Genomic DNA, 19,412 nt, shown 5'->3' with positions numbered 1-19,412 from the left:
ATCCAATCGATGTTGGTGGACAATGGTCAATGTGCGTTATAGGCCTAATGAATCTGATGAGTATAATGAGAATTGTGCAGAGAAACAGAGTGAGCCAATAAATCAGAGTCTCTTATTATTGGAGATTTTAATTTCCCAGATATTGAATAGAATCTGTGGGTTGGTCACTCACACACTGGCAAGGCTTTTGTGGATTTATTGGATGATTGTTTTCTATATCAGCATGTTCGGGAGGCAATTAGAGGGAGTAATACTCTTGATCCGATTATCAGCAGTGATTCTTCATGCATTAAGAATCTGCAGATAAAGGAACCACTAGGTGGCAGTGATCACAGTGTGCTGAAGTGGAATTTACTCAAAGAGGTAACTACCAGCAGGGGTAAAGGGAAGGGTTTTTGCTTTCGTTAAGGCGACTACCGTGGTCTGAGATAGTATTTAAATGCTATATGGTGGGACCAACTGATAATGTTACCACCAGCAAATTCAAAATGGGAAGAATTCAAAGAATTTATTTTGGAAGCTACTAGGCTTTACATACCAACTAAGAAATATTGTTCAAGGTTTAGGCCTAAATGGATGTCAGAGGAACTAATGAGACAAATGGCAGAGAAGAAAAATGCATGGGATACATATAAATTAATGGGTGACATGGAAGCCTATGATAGATATAAGCTGGTCTGTGACCAAGTCACAAAGGAGATTAGGCAGGCAAAGGCAAATTATGAGAAATCCTTGGCAAAGGATGCAAAGAAAAACAGAAAAGAGTTCTTTACCTATGTAAAATCTAGAAGGAAAGGGATGAATCAGATTGGTCCACTTGATATTGATGGTTCAACAGTTGAAGATACTCCTCAGGTGGCTAACAAACTAAACGAGTATTTTGCATCTACATTCACACATGAGGAGTTATTCAGGAAGGGGAATGCCAAAGGTGAAGTAAACTCTGGCAGTGAGCTAGATGATTTTGTAATAACTGAGGAAAGTGGAGGAGAAATTTTTGAGGATAAACATAAAAGGGCACCCGGGGTTGATGGGATCTATCCAGTTATATTAAAGGAGGCAGCAAAGGAAGTAAGCAAACCCTAAGCCATAATTATGAGAGCTTCATTGGATTCAGGGGAGGAACCCATAAACTGGAGATGTGCAAATGTGACCCCAATTCACAAAGGAGGATCAAAGGCTGACACAAGTAATTATAGACCTGTGAGTTTAACTTCTGTTCCAGGAAAATTAATGGAGGCACTGGTTAAAGAAGCACTGCAGGATCATCTGGACAAGACTTCAGTTATAGCTTGGACACAGCATGGTTTTGTTAAGGGAACTTGCCTGACCAATTTGATTGGATACTGTGATGCAGTCACAAAAGAACTGGATGCAGGGAATAACTTTGATATTATATATTTGGATCTTAGAAAGGCTTTTGATACTGTTGCACATGGAAGACTGCTGCACAAATTGGAGCAGTGTAGTATTGGAGGCAAATTGCTGCTGTGGATAAAGAGATGGTTGAGGGGGAGAAGACAGAGAGTGGTAATCAATGGACACTGCTCATCATGGACTCAAGTTATTAGGAGAGTCCCTCAGGGTTCAGTGCTGGGTCCATTGTTGTTTTCTGTATTTATAAATGATATTGATGATGGTATATCAAGCTTAATGTCCAAGTTTGCAGACGATACAAAGGTTGGCTTGGGTTGTTAAGGACACTAATGTCAGTACATTGCTGCAACAGGATCTAGGAAAGTTGAGCAGATGGGCTGAGAGGTGGCATATGAAGTTTAACATTGACAAATGTAAAGTACTACATATGGGAAGCAGTAACACCAGAGTAATGTATCAACTCTGAAGTTTTATTTTAGCCAGCGAGTTATAAATTACTGGAATAAGTTGCCTTCATGGGTGGTAGAGGCCAACAGTTTGGGGAAATTCAAAGGTCATCTGGATAGTACTTTCGGGTAAGGGAAGCGCATAGGATGATAGGTTTAATTTCCTTTTTATTTATTTTTTATTTCATTTTTTTTATTTATTAATTATTATTAATTAGTTATTTATTTTATTTATCTATTTATTTATTTATTTATTTTTATCATTGTTTTGTTCGGATTTTTTTTTGGCTGGTGCAGCATAAGCCATAGGCTTTCTTGCACCATGCGGCCGTTACTAATACTAACTCTGTGGTACTACACTGACAGTGGTAGAGAATGAAAAGGACCTGGGGGTAATTGTGCAGGCAGATATGAAGTTTTCTGAGCAGTTCAGATGGTCTGCAAGAGTAGCTCATGGTGTCTTGTCAAAGATATGTTGTGTTATTTGGTTTTTAGGAGCATTAGCAACTAAGGCCATATTGCTCCGGGGATATGTGGTGGTCATTTCCTGACCTTTCCGCATCCTCTGTATTTGGTGGTCACGGGCTCGAACCCCGGTCTAATCAAGAAGCGTGTGCTATGCACTGCTACTGCTGCCCACCTGGCTACGGAGGCGCCTGTCAATGATATATACAGGAATTTTTCTAGCAGGGATAAGGAGGTGATTATCCCTTTGTATAAGGCAGCCCTCAGGCCACACCTTGGGAACTGCATACGAGTCTGCAGGCCTCATTTTAAGAAGGATGTAGAGCTGTTGGAACGAGTACAGATAAGGGCAACAAGATCAGTGAATGGAACAAAGGGTTGATCTTACAAAGAAAGGCTTAAGTTTTGCAAATTACAGTGTCTGGAGACTAGGCACCTGCAAGGTGATCTGATTCAGCTGTATAAAGCCTTGAATGGCTTGAGAATGCTCAATGCTAATGTGATTCTTCCTCTTGCTCAAAATAATCACCTGAGAGGGCATAAATTCAAATTGAGGAAAGACAGATATATGATAGACGTGCGGAAGTTTGCCTTTAGCCAGCAGATGGTTGGTTGGTGGAACAGACTGCCATCCTTTGCTGTGGACGTTGATAGCCTAAATAAATTTAAGGCTGAGCTGGACAGGTATTTGGATCGAACGGAGGGGTGAAGTGGGAGCGTTTTTTTTTTTTTTTTTTTGGCTGATGCTGCATAAGTTTGCTTTCTTGCATCATATGCCTCTACTAATGCTAATGCTATGCACACAGACATAAAATAACTAGTAATGTACCTAACAGCCCTTACATCGCTAGTTAACACAAACTGGCATAAACCCACCTGAAATGCAACTGCACGATCCATTCAATCTCACATTAAATCAAACAGATATTTGAAATATACATCTGTTTAAATTATAATACAGCAGATTCTCAATTTACCAGGATAAGATTAACCGGAACACTTAAAGACTCCAAATATAAAAAAAAAAAAAAAAAATCAACCAGAAATCATAAAACTCAAGTAATAACTAGAATGGCATAAATAGATATTTTTCAAGTCGTAAATAAGCTAAGTGACAAGCGGTGTTAAGTGATCATTGGGAGATTAGTGTACCTAGTATCTTGCAAACCCTGGTGTATTCACACCCGCCGCTCAAAAAAGAAAAAAAACCACTACCACCAAATGTTTAGTTTTAGTGTGTGGCGTCGATTTTTTGTTTAGAAGTCGATAAAATGATGGGCAAATGCAACAGTTGTGCTTTGAATTAAACAAAAACTTGAAATTATTCAAAAGTTTGAAAATGGTACATCCATTAAATCTTTAATGAACTATTAAAATGTTGGTGACCAAACCATATGCAACATCATAAAAATTAAAGGCAAGCATCGTACTGGACACTGAGTAGTGCGTGGTAAGATTTTTTCATTTTTTATCTATTGCCATATGTTTTACGTAGGTTACTGAACATTTTTTGATAAAGTAAGTTCCTAACTTACACAGCTCCGGACTTACATTACGTTATTTATATGTTTTTTTTTTTTTTATATGACTGAAGATTTCTGTGAAGAAAACACACATTTCACCATAATGACGTAAAAACCTACAGAATTCTAGATATCGGTATTATCGCAAATGCAATAAGATCGAGTTTACTACCAGTTTATAATGAATTGCACTAACCTGGAAAGTGCAAATTGTTTTTATTGTTTTATGGCAGTGACCGCCATAAAAACTCACTATCACTCCACGCTCGCGTGGAGTGATAGTGAGTTTTCACCTTAACCTTGTGAAGTTCTTTTCAGAAAATTTAATTTTGACTGTTATCATGGTGCCGACTAAGAGAATAAGTGACAGCTTAATAAGTAAGAGAATAAGTAAGCAGTACCAGTAAATCTATCAAGGAAAGGAAAGCGATTGATTTGGATCAGAAAATTAAAATAATAAGTATGTATGAAAATGGTCAAATATTACCTAGTATCGCGTGGAATTCAGATTTGTCAGTGGCAATGGTGAACACAATCATAAAGGAGAAAAATAGAATATGAGAAGTGGTAAAGCGACTGGCACCAATGAAGTTAATTATAATAACCAAAGGCTATGGAATATATATCAGTTTTTATAGTACAACATGTGTTCTTTCTTCCTTTTGTTTTCTTTTCTTATGTGCCATTCCGGCCATTCACTGCTGTCCCTAGATAGTTTTTAATTGAGCTAATTAAAAATATATAACTATTTTTATATATATATATATATATAACTAATATTAGTTATATATAAAAATATATAACTAATTAATTGAAAATGTATATAACTATTTTTCTTCATTCTTCTGAGGATATCATGTGGTTTTTGTAATCTTGACATATCAGGGATATAGTAGCAATATTTTTTTAGTCATTCACGAGTTACGTAAAACTCGACTTACGTAAGAAGTCCTGGAACGTATTACAATGTTGTCGGGGACTTACCGTATTTTTGTATTAACCAGGAAATTGATTATCTGGGATTTTCTTTTTACCATCTATCCCGGAAAATCGAGGGTCTACTCTATATTACATATATATTGCTAACTGGTTAGGAACAGCACTGACACTGGATACTATTAAATTTTATAAATTCTTGGTAGAATTATGATAGGGTTATCTTAAAATCTCTCACACACTTTTTTTTTTTCAAGAGCAAATTATAAAATACAAAATCAAACTGATCATTAAAACCCTCTGAATCAGTTAGGGAGGGGGGAAAAACCATTCTGTGACCTCAAGAAACCAGATTTCATCACTAAGTAACCTGCATCACATCACCCAATCAAGGAGGAGAACTGGAAGGACAGAAATCATTTTATTATACACAATTCCACCAAATTCCTGTCTACCTTTCAAAGCATATATTGAGGGTTCTTTTAAGAGCAATAATTATATACAGATGTGTACATACTACCTGTATTTATACATAGAACTAGTTCCTTATAGCAAGAGGGGGGCTGGGGGCAATCATGCAGGAACTTTTCAGAGAAAGCTATCTAATTATTTGTATTAAAAAGGTTTCACTTATGGAAAGTTCACACAAGACAGTGAACAAATGTGTTCATGATGTCAGAGTAAAAATTTTTTTTAATGCTCAGCAAACCCCAAGTCAGTTGTGGATTTCAGTGAATGCAATTTTTGTCTGCTCTGAAGAGGGATAGAGGATGATATCTGAAATATAAATTCCCTTTATTAATTTGGTTGATATACAACAGCTGGTTAAGAATTTTTGGTGTTATCCCTTCTCAATTGGTAACTGAATTAATTTATAAATAAGTAGAAAGCTTCCAACCTAAAAAAAAAAAAAGCACACACACAGATGAAGTTTACCTTGATAGGTTTTGAATCTTTTTCTTCTTCTCTAGATAATTCTTTCTGTTTCTGCATCCTATGTTGTAAAATTGGTTTTTCCACTGAAAATAATAAATTTTGTTAGCATTTAATTTTGATTAAGAAATTTATTCTACTTTGAAAACTCAGAAGCTCATCTCAGGCTGAAAAATAAATGCTACAATAAAGAGAGACATGCTCATTCCTTTGCTGGTGACAGTTTATCATTACTTTATGTTTTCATAAGAATATTCCTTTCTTATGCAAATATAAAGTAATATAAAGTTTTGATAATATGCATGTAAAGTGCATGCATATTATCAAAACTTAAATATACAATTGTTCATGATATTGGCCTTGAGTTTTGCATCTACAAAGATATATCATTTGAAAATTCTTAACCAGGAATCGAGTTTATGACTAACTAAAATTTAATAATGTTAATATTTAAATATGGATATTAAGTAAATGATTCATTTAATCAGGCTAACTGACATAATCAATCGGGATATTATAAGTAAATGATAACAGCAGAAGCAGTAGTAGTGGCTAAAGAAGATTTTGATTATTTTATAGATACACGACCAAATTCAGGCATAGACTCCTCCACCCAACTATTTCTTGATTCTTTTTATAATTTTGAACAAAGAAATATAAATAAAAAAAAGCATGTCATCAGGATGGAAATTTACTGATTAAATAAATTAATCACTGAACTATTTTATTTGAAGATAATAAAGCACTCAAAACCTAGGTTGGTTTAACTATGTTTATTTCCAGTTTGGAAATATGTACATAATGGAATCAACCATTTCATGGTATTTTCTTACCACTTCTTTAGTGACTGCAAAGACAGTAACTAATGGTTATTATTATGTAATTCTTAAAATTCTAATAAAATTAAATTTCTAAAAAATTTTTGTAAATCAAATTCATATCTAATTCAAAGAATTTTATAAGTATCACAATAATAAGTAAGCGCTTACCAGCTATCTTTGCAATATCACCATCAAAAAAGATAAGTTCTGAACTTATTGACTTGTTTATGGGTGACACACACACACACACACACAGTGATTTTCTTAATCTCATTGCCAAGTGATCAAAAATCTAAGGGATTATATCTTTATAGTTTCAATATAAATACCTGCAGTAATTTAACCCTGTGCCCTGTGGGTTACATTATAGTAGGTATTCGCTTAGCACATAATAGGGGAGGTTAGTACACATTTTTTGGATATGTGGTATTAAAAAAAATTATTAAAATAGCATAAACTAATTATATTGTTGGAAAACTTTACCAGTCAAAATCTGTTTTTAGGGTAGTTGGTAGGGATTGAATTAGGTTGTAGTGTCCTCCTTAGTTTAGGGGGTTGTTTTGTTGGAGGGTTGGTTGCAGTTTAGAAGTTAAACATTTTTTAACTTTGATTAGGACTCTATTCTTAAAGATGCCTATGTATGTGCTGTTTTCAAATGAATTCCTTTGCTGCAGTTAATGTTATCCATGGCCCCTATTAAAAAGGCTTCTTTGTAGTCTATAGTTATGGTATTTGTACTGTTTCTGGAAATGCCAGTTTGTGCCACATACATAGACATCTTTAAAAACAGAGTTCTAACCCAAATTAAAAATAAGTTTAAACTGCTTAACTGAAACCAATCCTCCAACCAAACAACCTCCCAGACTAAGGAGGGCACTACAACCTAGGTCAATTACCTACTACACTAAAAACATATCTTGACTGGTAGAGTTTTCCAACAATATAATTAGTTTATTTAATTTTAGTTTATGTTATTTTAATTTAAATTTTTGTAATACCACATATCCAAAAAATTTGTTACACTGCCTTTTTTCAATATCCTTGTGTTCTTTTACTTTGACTATGGGTTTTTTCTTGCTTTGCCTTGATTTCTTATAAGCTTTAGTGTGCATTGTAGCCAGTATATAGCATTTTTTGTGGAGTGGATCTTGGGGGGGAAAGGTCAAGATGGGAGTTAATGTCTTTTATTGTTGTTGTTTTTGTATACCTAATAAAAATGATTTTTTTTTTTGTTAGTTATTTAAGCTATTTCTTAGCTGCTATGTGGGGCATAGAGGATGGTGATGAATTGTTTATTTTCATCTGGATTACTGTTGAAGAATTTTTCTATTGTGCATTTTATCATTTTTGATAAGAGTTTGTGGATATCCACAATCTCTGGAGGTGTATTAGCTGGAAGATTTCATTCCTTAGAGCTTAGCCCTTGTAGAGGTGGGAGGTCCTCAGGATGAAGTCCTTTGAGGACACCTATTTTTGTGTTTAAAGGATTTGACGAGAATCAAGGATAGATCCTGTGTCTGTAGGTTTTCTATAAATTGTGTTGTAATGGTGTTGTTGATTCTGCTTAGTAGTAAGTCTAGAATTGTTAGTTTTTTTTTATCTTCTAATTCAATTTTGAATGAGATGTGTGGATGTAGCCTATTGATACATAAATGAAACTTTGTCTGATGAAAATATATCTAATTCAAACTTTTGGTTTTAAAATACCATGGACTGCTGATGCTTAGACTTTGTTTCTATTAGGCTATTTTTGAAGCTGAACTAGCTTTCTTCTATCAACAAATCTATTAAGTTGAAATTTAAGTCAATCTTTAAGATTAAGTCAAGGGTTAAGTCAATCTATTAAGTTTAACTTACAATGTAATTGTAAATTTAAGATTACATTGTTACAAAATTTCTGTGTTGACCAGAGCTAAACTTAGTTCTGGTCAACATAGAAATTTATATTTCACCTTTTCAGTTCACTAAGTTGTTACTTGATTGTCAGGTTAACCATATTTAACCATGTTCTACAGGGATGGGATACGCTTAAATAGAAAGGGTGCAAGAATATTTGCTGATGCTATTGAGGCAGCGTTAGGTGGGTTGGAAAACTGCTAGCTTGGGGGGTATACAAGGACTAATAGATTAACAGTAGCCACTGGCAGAGGTGAAAGTGATTCTTGCACTGCTTCTATTGGAATGAGCAGAAGCCTGGAAAACAAGATGCAGGATATTTCAGAGACTGCTGGGAGTCGTTACGGTACAAGTAAACCATGGGTTGTGTTAGAGTAGCTAAGAATAGGAACAGGTGCATGTATACTTGCATGTACACCAATGCTAGGAGTTTGGTAAATAAATTTGATGATTTTGAGGTATGCTCAAAGCATCAAAGGCGGATATTGTTGGAATATCAGAGACGTGGTGTCACACAGATATAAGAAATGCAGAACTGGAATTTGGGGAGTACATCTACAGAAAGGATAAACAGGATAGGAAGGGAGGAAGGGTTATGATATTAGTTAAGAAACACATAAAATCCAAGGAAGTGAAGCCAGTCAACATCACTGGAAAGTGCAGTGTCGAGTCAGTTTAGTGTGACATATGAATTGGGAGATCAAAATTGAGAGTAGGAGTGTGCTATACGCCTAATGACTCTGATGAGTATAATAAGAAACTGTACAGGGAAATAGAGTGGGCCAGTAAAACAGAGAGTCTTATGATGTTGGATTTTAATTTCCCAGATATTGACTGGAATTTGTGGGTTGGTCACTCACACACTAGCAAGGCTTTTGTGGATTTATTGGATGATTGTTTTCTACATCAGCATGTTTGGGGGGCAACTAGAGGGAGTAATACTCTTGATCTGATTATCAGTAGTGATTCTTCATGCATTAAGAATCTGCAGAAAAAGGAACCACTAGGTGGCAGTGATCACAGTGTGCTGAAGTGGGATTCACTCAAAGAGGTAACTACCATTAGGGGTAAAGGGAAGGGTTATTGCTTTCATAAAGGCGACTACGATGGTCTGACACAGTATTTAAATTCTATACAGTGGGACCAACTGATGATGTTACCAACAGCAAATTCAAAATGGGAAGCATTCAAAGAACTTATCTTGGAAGCTACTAGGCTTTACATACCAACTAAGAAATATTGTTCAAGGTTTAGGCCTAAATGGTTGTCAGATGAACTAATGAGATATATGGCAGAGAAGAAAAATGCATGAAATACATATAAATTAACACGTGACACAGAAGCCTATGATAGATATAAGTTGATGTGTAACCAAGTTACAAAGGAGGTTAGGCAGAGAAGGCAGATTACGAGAAATCTTTGGCAAGGGCTGCAGAGAAAAACAGAAAAGAGTTCTTTAGCTATTTAAACTTTAGAAGGAAGGGAATGAATCAGATTGATCCACTTGATATCGATGGTTCAACTGTTGATGATCCTGCTCAGGTAGCTAACAAACTAAATGAATATTTTGCATCGACATTCACACATGAGGAGTTATTCAGCGAGGGGAATGCCAGAGGTGTATTCAACTCTGGCAGTAAGCTAGATAATCTTGTAATAACAGAGTAAAGTGGAGGAGAAATTGTTGAAGATAAACACAAGAAAGGCACCTGGGGTGGATGGGATCTATCCAGTTATATTAAAGGATGCAGCAAAGGAAGTAAGCAAACCCTTAGCCATAATTAGGAAAGCTTCTTTGAACTCAGGGGAGGTACCCATAGACTGGAGATGTGCAAATGTGACCCCAATTCACGAAGGAGGATCAAAGGCTGACACAAGTAATTATAGACCTGTTAGTTTAACTTCGGTTCCAGAAAAATTAATGGAGGCACTGGTTAAAGAAACACTGCAGGATCATCCAGACAAGATTTCAGTTATAGCTCGGATACAGCATGGTTTTGTTAAGGGGAAGTCTTGCCTGACCAATTTGATTGGATACTATGATCCGGTCACAAAAGAACTGGATGCAGGGAATAACTTTGATATTATATACTTGGATCTTAGGAAGGCTTTTAATACCGTTGCACATGGAAGACTGCTGCACAAATTGGAGCAGTGTGGCATTGGAGGCAAATTGCTGCTATGGATAAAGGGGTGGTTGAGGGAGGAGAAGACAGAGTGGTAATCAATGGACACTGCTCGTGGACTAATGTTATTAGTGGAGCCCCTCAGGGTTCAGTGTTGGGTCCACTATTGTTTTCTGTATTTATAAATGATACTGATGATGGTATATCAAGCTTAGTGTCCAAGTTTGCAGACGATACAAAGGTTGGCAGGGTTGTTAAGGACACTACTGACGCTATGCTGCTGCAACAGGATCTGAAAATGTTGAGCAGATGGGCTGAGAGGTGGCAAATGAAGTTTAACATTGACAAATGTAAAGTACTACATATGGGGAAACAGCACCCCCAGAGCAACATATCAACTCTGTGGTACTACACTGATAGTGGTAGAGAATGAAAAGGACCTGGGGGTAATTGTGCAGGCAGATATGAAGTTCTCTGAGCAGTGCAGACGGGCTGTAAGAGTAGCTCATGGTGTCTTGTCAATGATATACAGGAATTTTTCTAGAAGGGATAAGGAGGTGATTATTTCCTTGTATAAGGCAATGGTCAAGCCACACCTTGAGTACTGTATACAGGTCTGGAGGCCTCATTTCAAGAAAGATGTAGAGCTGCTGGAACGAGTACAGAGAAGGGCAACAAGATTAGTGAATGAAACAAAGGGTTGCTCTTACGAAGAAAGGCAAAGGTTTTGCAAATTACAGTGTCTGGAGACTAGGCACCAGCGAGGTGATCTGATAGAGGTTTATAAAGCCTTGAATGGTTTGAGCATGCTCAATGCTGATGGGATTCTTCCTCTTGCTCAGAATAATCACCTGAGAGGGCATAAATTCAAATTGAGGAAAGACAGATGTAGGATTGACGTGCAGAAATTTGCCTTCAGCCAGCAGGTAGTTGGTTGGTGGAACAGACTTCCATCCCTTTTTTGAACGAATGGAGGGGTGAAGTGGAAGGAGTTTTTTTTTTTTTTTTTTTTTTTTTTTGGCTGATGCTGCATAAGCTTGATTTCTTGCATCATATGCCTCTACTAATGCTAATGCTCTGGTGAGATCCCTAAATGTTACAAACGTGGTAGCACTGTACCTGACGGACAATTTTATTTTTAATTTCTGGGAAAAGTTTTTGGTTTTTTGTATTCTGTGTGGGATACACTGATATTTAATCTTTTCTTAATGGATTGTATAATGGAAGATAAAGAACCTCCATTGTGGAAGATAAAGAACCCTTATTTTTGAGACACAAACTTGCCGTCCCTAACGGCAAGGTGCCAGATTTGGATCTTTTAGAGATCCAAGTTATAAAGAGATTTTATGCAATGTATTCAGATATTTTACTTGATCTTTACAACTCTTGCTTGCAGGAAAGTATATTCCTATTTCCTAAATTATGATAACTGCTATCCTTCGAATGAGCTTAAAGAATCCGGAAAAGCCCTTGAGCGAACCGAGTTCATATCGTCCAATTACACTATTGCCCATATTGGTCAAAATATGGGAGCATTTGGATAAAACATTATATCTGGCTAATTATAGCCAGATATAATGCTAGGTATATTAATTTGAATTTGGCTTCCAATAAACAGTTTGGTTTTAAAAAAGGTAGATCTACAGAAGAATTTAATAATGATTCACGGCGATATATTCTAGGTTTGTCCGTGGACTTCAAGGGCACATCCAATGCCCTGTGGTGGAGAATTATCCTCCACAGAGCTAGAACAACTATGTCCTGGATATCTATACAACAACTTTAAGGATTACTTTTTGGACCGCAGTGTTATAGTGAGATCAAAATTCAAGCAAGTAGTTTATGATATTCAGCGTGGTTGTCCTTGGGGATCCATACTATATGTGGACACTGGTTCTGGATGAGTTTCTTGAGTGTGACTTGCAGGACTCTGTGGCCATCGCTTACGCAGACGATTTGGTTTTGATCATGGGTGACTCTAGGAGAGAGAGATAAAAGAAAAAGGTAGTTTAGTTTTATATAAGTTATTAGAGTGGAGTAACCTTCACAAACTTGCCATTTCTAAAGATAAAACAGTTACCATGTTATTGAAGGATAGGCCAAGTCGTACTAGGCCACCTGTTATTAGAAGTGGCGGTGTCTCCTTAAAGAATCTTTCTAGTGTTAGGTACCTTGGATTGCACCTGGAGAAGCGCTTATTTATAACAGAACATGTTAAATATTTGAAGTCAAAAATTAAATTATTATATGCCAGGCTACAGAGGGTCATCAAGATTAAGTGAGACATAAAGGAATGCACCCTAAATATGTTTTTGTGTGCATTCTGACGTACACCTACGGGGCTTGGTTTGAGCGGGTAGTGAATGTTGTAATAAAAAGGCATTTGTTGTCTACTCAGAGATTCACTCTTCTGGGGGTGACCGGGCCTGCTGCACAGTAGCAACAGACACCTTGCAGGTCATTTCTGGCAAACTGCCAGCTGACCTGTTGGTAATAAGAGCAGGATTAAGATATTGTCTGCGAAGAGGCATTTCCACTGATATTTTGAGTGTCCGGTCATGCTTGGTGTGGGAGGCTGCACTCAATTCTCATCAAATGGCTGCTGAGAGGTGGAGAATATATGATGAACTTGTGAACATTTGCCAAGACAGATGGAATTGTTCTGAGAAAAGCAGGGAGATGTTTGTGTTTCTGCCCTCAATCTCAACAGTAAATTTTAAATCTTGGCTTTGAGTACAATTTAGTATGAGTATGTGCATTTTTCTTATAGGAAATGGCTTGAGGTATAGGCTTAAACAGTTTGGTTTGGTCCTCTCTGATTTGTGCAAGTGCAAGGTGGTGAAGACTGGCTTTCATGTTGCCCTGTATTGTCAAAATTATAAAGACATTAGATCTGAGTTAAAAAGAAGCACCTTTGTGCTTTATGAGGAGTCTCTTACAGAACAAAATTTTGGACAAAATTTTATATAAATTTTTTTCAGATTTTATATATAATGTTTTTAAAAGAAGAGCTAGAATTCTCTCTATGAATGCCATACCACTGCAAGGTTTGTGACAGTAACTGAACGCCTTGGACAGTGCAATGCTCTGTTCATTGACTTCAGGCTAAATTGCCATAGTTCTTTGCTTTTCATGAGATGCACTTCGTTGGTTTAAATTTTTTTTTTTTTTTTTTTTGTTTGTTTTAGATCGATTTGGTTTTATAATGTATTATTTAATTTAATTTTAAATATATTGTAAATAATTCATTCGGCTGATTGAGTGAATGTATAAAATTGTATATAGTATTTTACGCTAATGTTTATTAATTACTTTATTTTATATATATTGGTTAACTTATTAACCTTGGGGTGAACAAATTCTAAATTTAAAGTTATTAGCGCATATGGACTTCAGTCGTGGAGGTGCATTTTAGCAAAGTGCCTAACATGAACATGTACCATTATATACCTGAAACTAAAAACAGATTCTTTTTCTCTCAGTAATTATAGATAGGTTATAAAATTATACTCAAAGTATAACATAAGTCATATTCAAAATTATTTACTCTGAATGCTTTCCAATTCCTCTAGTGCTGTATTAATCCACTTCTTTAACAATACCAGATAATACTCCCTCTAGAATAGCAAAAATACAAATAAAATCAATGTACAAAATATTAATAATCAGTATGTATAAACCACTTATGGGTTATACTGAAAATTTTGATATAAGTTAAAAACAGTAAAAACCTTCAAAATGGATTTCATAATGCTATTCAAATGGATAAAACATTGCCATGAAAGTTAAAAAGTGATACCAAACATGTTAGAAAGAGAGAGAGAGATATCTAAAGCAGTACCATAAATTAAATACTACAATTCTGAATGCTATGACTTTTCATACAAAACTGAATCTCAATTTTAATTTCAATTTTATTCATTTTAATTTTTAATTTTAACTTTAACAAAAGAAAACATTTCAGGCAAAATTAAACCACTTATTTCTTTTATAACTCGAATGGGAAAAGCTTTTAACTCTCTGGCAGACACAGAAGAGTACATGGTTGATCTTACACGCACAGTTTGTTTGTGAAAATGTTACACTTTAAAATATTTTTTATTCTGATAGTATTATGGATAATAAGAAAAAATATCTTTAGAGTGTGTGTGGTATGGGTGTTTAATGGCACACAAGCTGCTGTGGCTATAGTGTGCCTATTCATAGGAATGTTATATATAATAATTAATATGAAGCCAGCTCAATTTCATTTCAGCTCAGAAACTATTTATATTCGCTCATAAATTCCAATTTCTTTCAAAAAACAGTAAAGTTCACTAATATTTGCCTTCTCTCCAGTGATATGATTTAATGTAATCGATTCTCGGAGGTTAGCCAGAGAAATAAATACTGAAGTTCGATGTTGTTGATAGTGTGGACAGTCAATCAAAAAAATGTTTGACTGTTAGATGTTCCGAGTAGCATGAGCACTGAGGAGGATTATCGCCTGTGAGTAGACAGAGGTGAGTCAGATGAGTACGTCCTATTCTAATCCATGCGAGTACCACTTCTTCTCGCCGAACTGTGAATGCTTGTGTACCAAAATTTTGGATCTTGTTTCAATTGGAAGAGTTCATTGTTTGTTCATTTATGCCATAGCTTTGTCCACTGCGCACGATATGCTGCTTGAATTATGATATTATAATCAGAAGCTGATATTATAATCAGAAGACAAAGGTTAAGTCAAAAGTTGATGGATTTTTAGCAGAAATATCAGCCAGTTCATTCCCTTTAATGTGCTGGAATTCAGCAAAACTTCACTAGTTGTTCGTTTCAATTTTCAACAGCAAACTCCTGATCTTATTTATAACAGGGTGATCCTTACGAGAGGGATTCAGCATTGCTCTAATTGAGCTGAGTCTGTGTAAACTAAATATTTTGCAGATGGGTGAAGAGTCAAATTTTCTAGAGCTAATTGAATTGCATATAGTTCTGCTGAAAAGCTGCTGTACTCAGGTGGAAGAGAAGCTGATATGATAGCAGAGGGGAAACACTGCTGCTGCTCCAACAGTTGAGTGAGATTTGGAACCATCCATATATATCGGTAGGAAGTCAGCAAAGTTTTGAATATGGCTAGCATGGAGTTGTTGCACAATTAGAGTCGGTAGACAGTTCTTTCCCCATTGTAGAAAATATGTATCACATTTCAGTTGATGACAGGTGGTCCATGCTGTAGGAGAGTAATTTTTTACCTGTTGCCAATTTTGTGTTATTTCAAGGAGCCATAGGCCTGCTGGTCGTATTTTACTCAGTTTATTTCTATAGAGATTGTGAAATGGTGGATTAAAGAGATATGGCTGAATAGGATGCAGAGAGCAACTTTGTATTTTGGCTGCATATTTAAGTAATAACATTCTTCGGCAGAGGTATGGGGGCTCATGAGCTTCAATGTATAGACTATAGGTTGGAGATGTCCTATAAGCACCAAGAGCAAGCTGAAGTGCATTGTGTTGTATAGGATCCAGCCAACGCAACACACTCCTCTGTGCAGAATCATAAACTGGAGCACCATAATCCAAATGGGATCTAATCAGTGCTCTATATAAGAGCAGCAAAGTTGTACGATCCGCTCCCCAAGACAGGGCAGATAAAGCTCTTAGCATGTTCAGCTTTTTCAGACAGGTAGTGCATATTGATTTAATGTACTCAAAGAAGTTTAACTTGCTGTCAAGGATCAATCCCAGAAATCTGATATTACTGGCAATCGGAATGGTGTAGTTTGATATCCAAAGTTCAGGGTCTGTATGCAATTTGTGCTGTTGCAGAAGTGGATCACAACAGTTTTCTGATGTAAAAGACGATATCCAATGAGCTCAGCCCACTTTTGTACTTTATTGAGGGTCATTTGCAGTTGCTGTTTGATAGATCTCATGTTCGAAGGATGGCAAGAAAAAGAGAGATCGTCAGCGTAAAGATATGCCTCCACAGTATTTCGGAGTTCTTTTGTAATGTAATCCATTCTAAGGGCAAATAGGGTTGCACTCAGTACTGACCCTTGTGGAACTCCTCCTTCCTGCGAGAAGATAGTAGAAAGGGAGTTTTGATATCAAACCTGGAAAGTACGGCTTTGGAGGAAGTTCTTAATAAACATAGACAGGTTGCCACATAGACCAAGAGTATGAAGGTCACTGAGAATGCCATACCGCCAGATGGTATCAAATGCTTTCTCTATATCTATGGAGACCATAACAAGGTGTTCGTTTTTTACAAAGGCATTACGAATTTCGGATTCAGCCTTGATCATCAGATCTAAGGATGACCTGTTTTTGCCAAAAGCCATGTTGACAATTACTCAGTAGATGTTGAGTTTCAATGATCCAAATGAGTCAACTGTGGATCATTTTTTTGGGAGAATTTTACCAAGGCAACTTGACAAAGAGATTGGCCTGTAACTATAAGGATTGGAGTAATCTTTTCCAGGCTTCAAAAAGGCTAAAACTGTAGCATGGTGCCAGGAGGTTGGAAAAATATTTTTCAGGAAGATCCAATTAAAAAAGAGTAGCAGCAGTTGTAAGTTTTTTTCATCGAGATGCTGCAGCATGACATAATATATGCCATCTGGCCCAGCAGCACTGTTTCATGTTGTTTTAATGGCCTGTAAAAGTTCACAATATTGAAGAGGCTGATTGTATGGAAGTGATTGTGAGGTTCGAAAGTTCATGGATCTCTGTTCAGTGGTGGTCTTAATCTTCTGGAATTCTGGAGTGTAGTTTGAAGCAGCTGAGACTTGGGAAAAGGTTTTGGCCAAAAAAAATTGCAGGGTGTCTGCTAGAGGGTAAATAGCCATTTTTTTTTTTTTTTTTTAATATACAGTAAACCCCCGCCATTCGCGGGGGTTACGTTCCTGAGAAATGTCGCGAATACCGAAAACGCGAATACTGAGTTATGGTTCCTATAGTAATAAAGGGGTTCCGTTCCAAAGTATGAAATATATAAGAAAAACTAGTCTAAATTTTTGTCTATGTATGTATTATATGTACATAGTGAAATGCAAGCATATGGCATCGAAATGAAAATAAGAAACAATTTAATATTAAATGTAATATTTATTAGAAATTTCAAACCAGCGCCTTTGCTAGCAAAAAAACTTATCCCGCCAGTGCTATCACCAGTTTCGCTAGTGTTGATAAAGGAGTTTTGCCTTTTCACAAATGATGAGTGAACTTAACGGAATTTTATTTTGAGTTCGGTCTTCTATCCACAGATTTAAAGCCTTTTCCATTTTTTCTAATTTAACATCACGAATTACAGAGCAAATTTTTGAAGCAATTAGCGCGTTTTCACGGACGCTACAGCGGATTTTTTCTTCCGATTTTTTGATTGATCGTACCGTTGACTCATTGATTTTATAATGTTTTGCCACTGAAGAGACACTTTCACCATTAGAAATTTTGTCTAATAACTCAATTTTATTCGCTAATCATCACCTTCTTTGATATTTTCACATTTCCCTTGTTATTCGTAGCATATTTTTGTACGGGTAAAATAGAACTTGTCCACAATAAAGGCACTTTCTTCCGTTAACACACTCGAAAAAGTCTGTTTTACACTGCAAAACGGCAGATTTATCACTTATGTAAGCATATCAATTTATAAATTGATAAATTTATTCACTTTATAAGCATATAAATTAAAATCAAACGACCAAACCTTCCATGACAAGCGCATAACACATACTGAACAAGGATTAGCGAGAAACATCCACGCTCACGATTTTGTCACCCCTCTCCCCCACCCACTGAACGCTGTTTTGACCGGGAAAGATAATTTTAGCCACGCCCATGTTTTTTTATGGTTAAAAATTCACATTTTTTTTAAGTTTTATTTTATATTAAATCAGCGATCGCGAAACCGCGAATACAGATACAGCATTTTTTTTTTTTTTTTTTTTATCTTTTTACACAGTCAAAGAATCCCTACGCCAATACAGATAACCCTCATATAACACAGTAGTTAGGTTCCTATAAAATACCATGTTATATGGGACTAAGAGCAAAACCATGTTATATGGGACCAAGAGCCAGTACAAAAAAGGGGGTTACATTCCAAAAACAAACTAAAATACACCTTTTTTTTTTTTTTTTTTTTTTTTTTAACTATGGAAACTTTGGAAATTTTTATTAACAATATTATGTAAGAACTGAACAAACATCTTACACACTGTGATACATATATATCAGATAATGTACCGGTATGTCCATTTCATTTTCTTCCTCTTCATTGCCGCTATATGCACAATCAAACAAGAATGTTTTCTCTGTTGCAGAATGTCTTCACCTTCTGAACTTTGTTCTGCAGCATCTAGATTTCGTATATCTTCTACTCTCTTTAAACAATCAGCAATCTGGGTTTGTTTGCTTTTTCTTGATAGATATTTGTGAATTTCATGGTATGGAACTAAGCATTTTTGACACTCCCTTTTGAACTTTGTGCTCCTTTCAGCCAAAGGATCTGCATTTAAAAATTAAGATTCTAACTGCTCAACTAAGTCTGTGACTTCCCGTATGCTTTTTAGTGTAAAATTTGGAACTTCAAAATTTTCATCTGTGCTATCATCCTCTGAAATGATTTGGCTTACCTCCGATGCCATTTCCACCAAGTCTGCTTCTCCAGCCTCTTTTTCTACCAGTAATTCTTGAACGTCTTCAGTAGAGTAGTCATATCATCAAAACCTTCCCCTCCTACCAACTTAGCATGTAGCATGTTCTACTATCACACCAATTCAGTTTTCTGCTGGTTCGACCATATTTCACGAATGAACTTACTCTGCCCATACACATTTCCAACACCCATTTAATGTTGACGATTTTACTTCTTTGAGAGATAAAGCTATGATTCTGATACTGTCCA

The 19,412-nt window shown here is 36.0% G+C and overlaps 1 protein-coding gene across 1 annotated transcript in view; it reads right to left on the bottom strand.

Annotated features, from left to right (window-relative positions):
- Tap42 (immunoglobulin binding protein Tap42) overlaps positions 1–19,412 on the bottom strand; it is a 95,169-nt gene that overhangs the window by 16,559 nt on the left and 59,198 nt on the right. The window contains exons 5-6 of the mRNA XM_090380388.1: positions 14,071–14,140; positions 5,684–5,766 (exon numbers count right to left, since the gene is read on the bottom strand). Coding sequence (XP_090236514.1) covers positions 5,684–5,766; positions 14,071–14,140 — 153 coding nt within the window. The remainder of the gene's footprint in view (positions 1–5,683; positions 5,767–14,070; positions 14,141–19,412) is intronic.

This window comes from Mastigoproctus giganteus, chromosome 1 (genome assembly GCF_048544385.1).
Source record: "Mastigoproctus giganteus isolate SK-2022 chromosome 1, ASM4854438v1, whole genome shotgun sequence".
Classification (NCBI taxonomy): domain Eukaryota; kingdom Metazoa; phylum Arthropoda; class Arachnida; order Uropygi; family Thelyphonidae; genus Mastigoproctus; species Mastigoproctus giganteus.
This window is presented reverse-complemented; position numbering and strand designations above follow the sequence as displayed.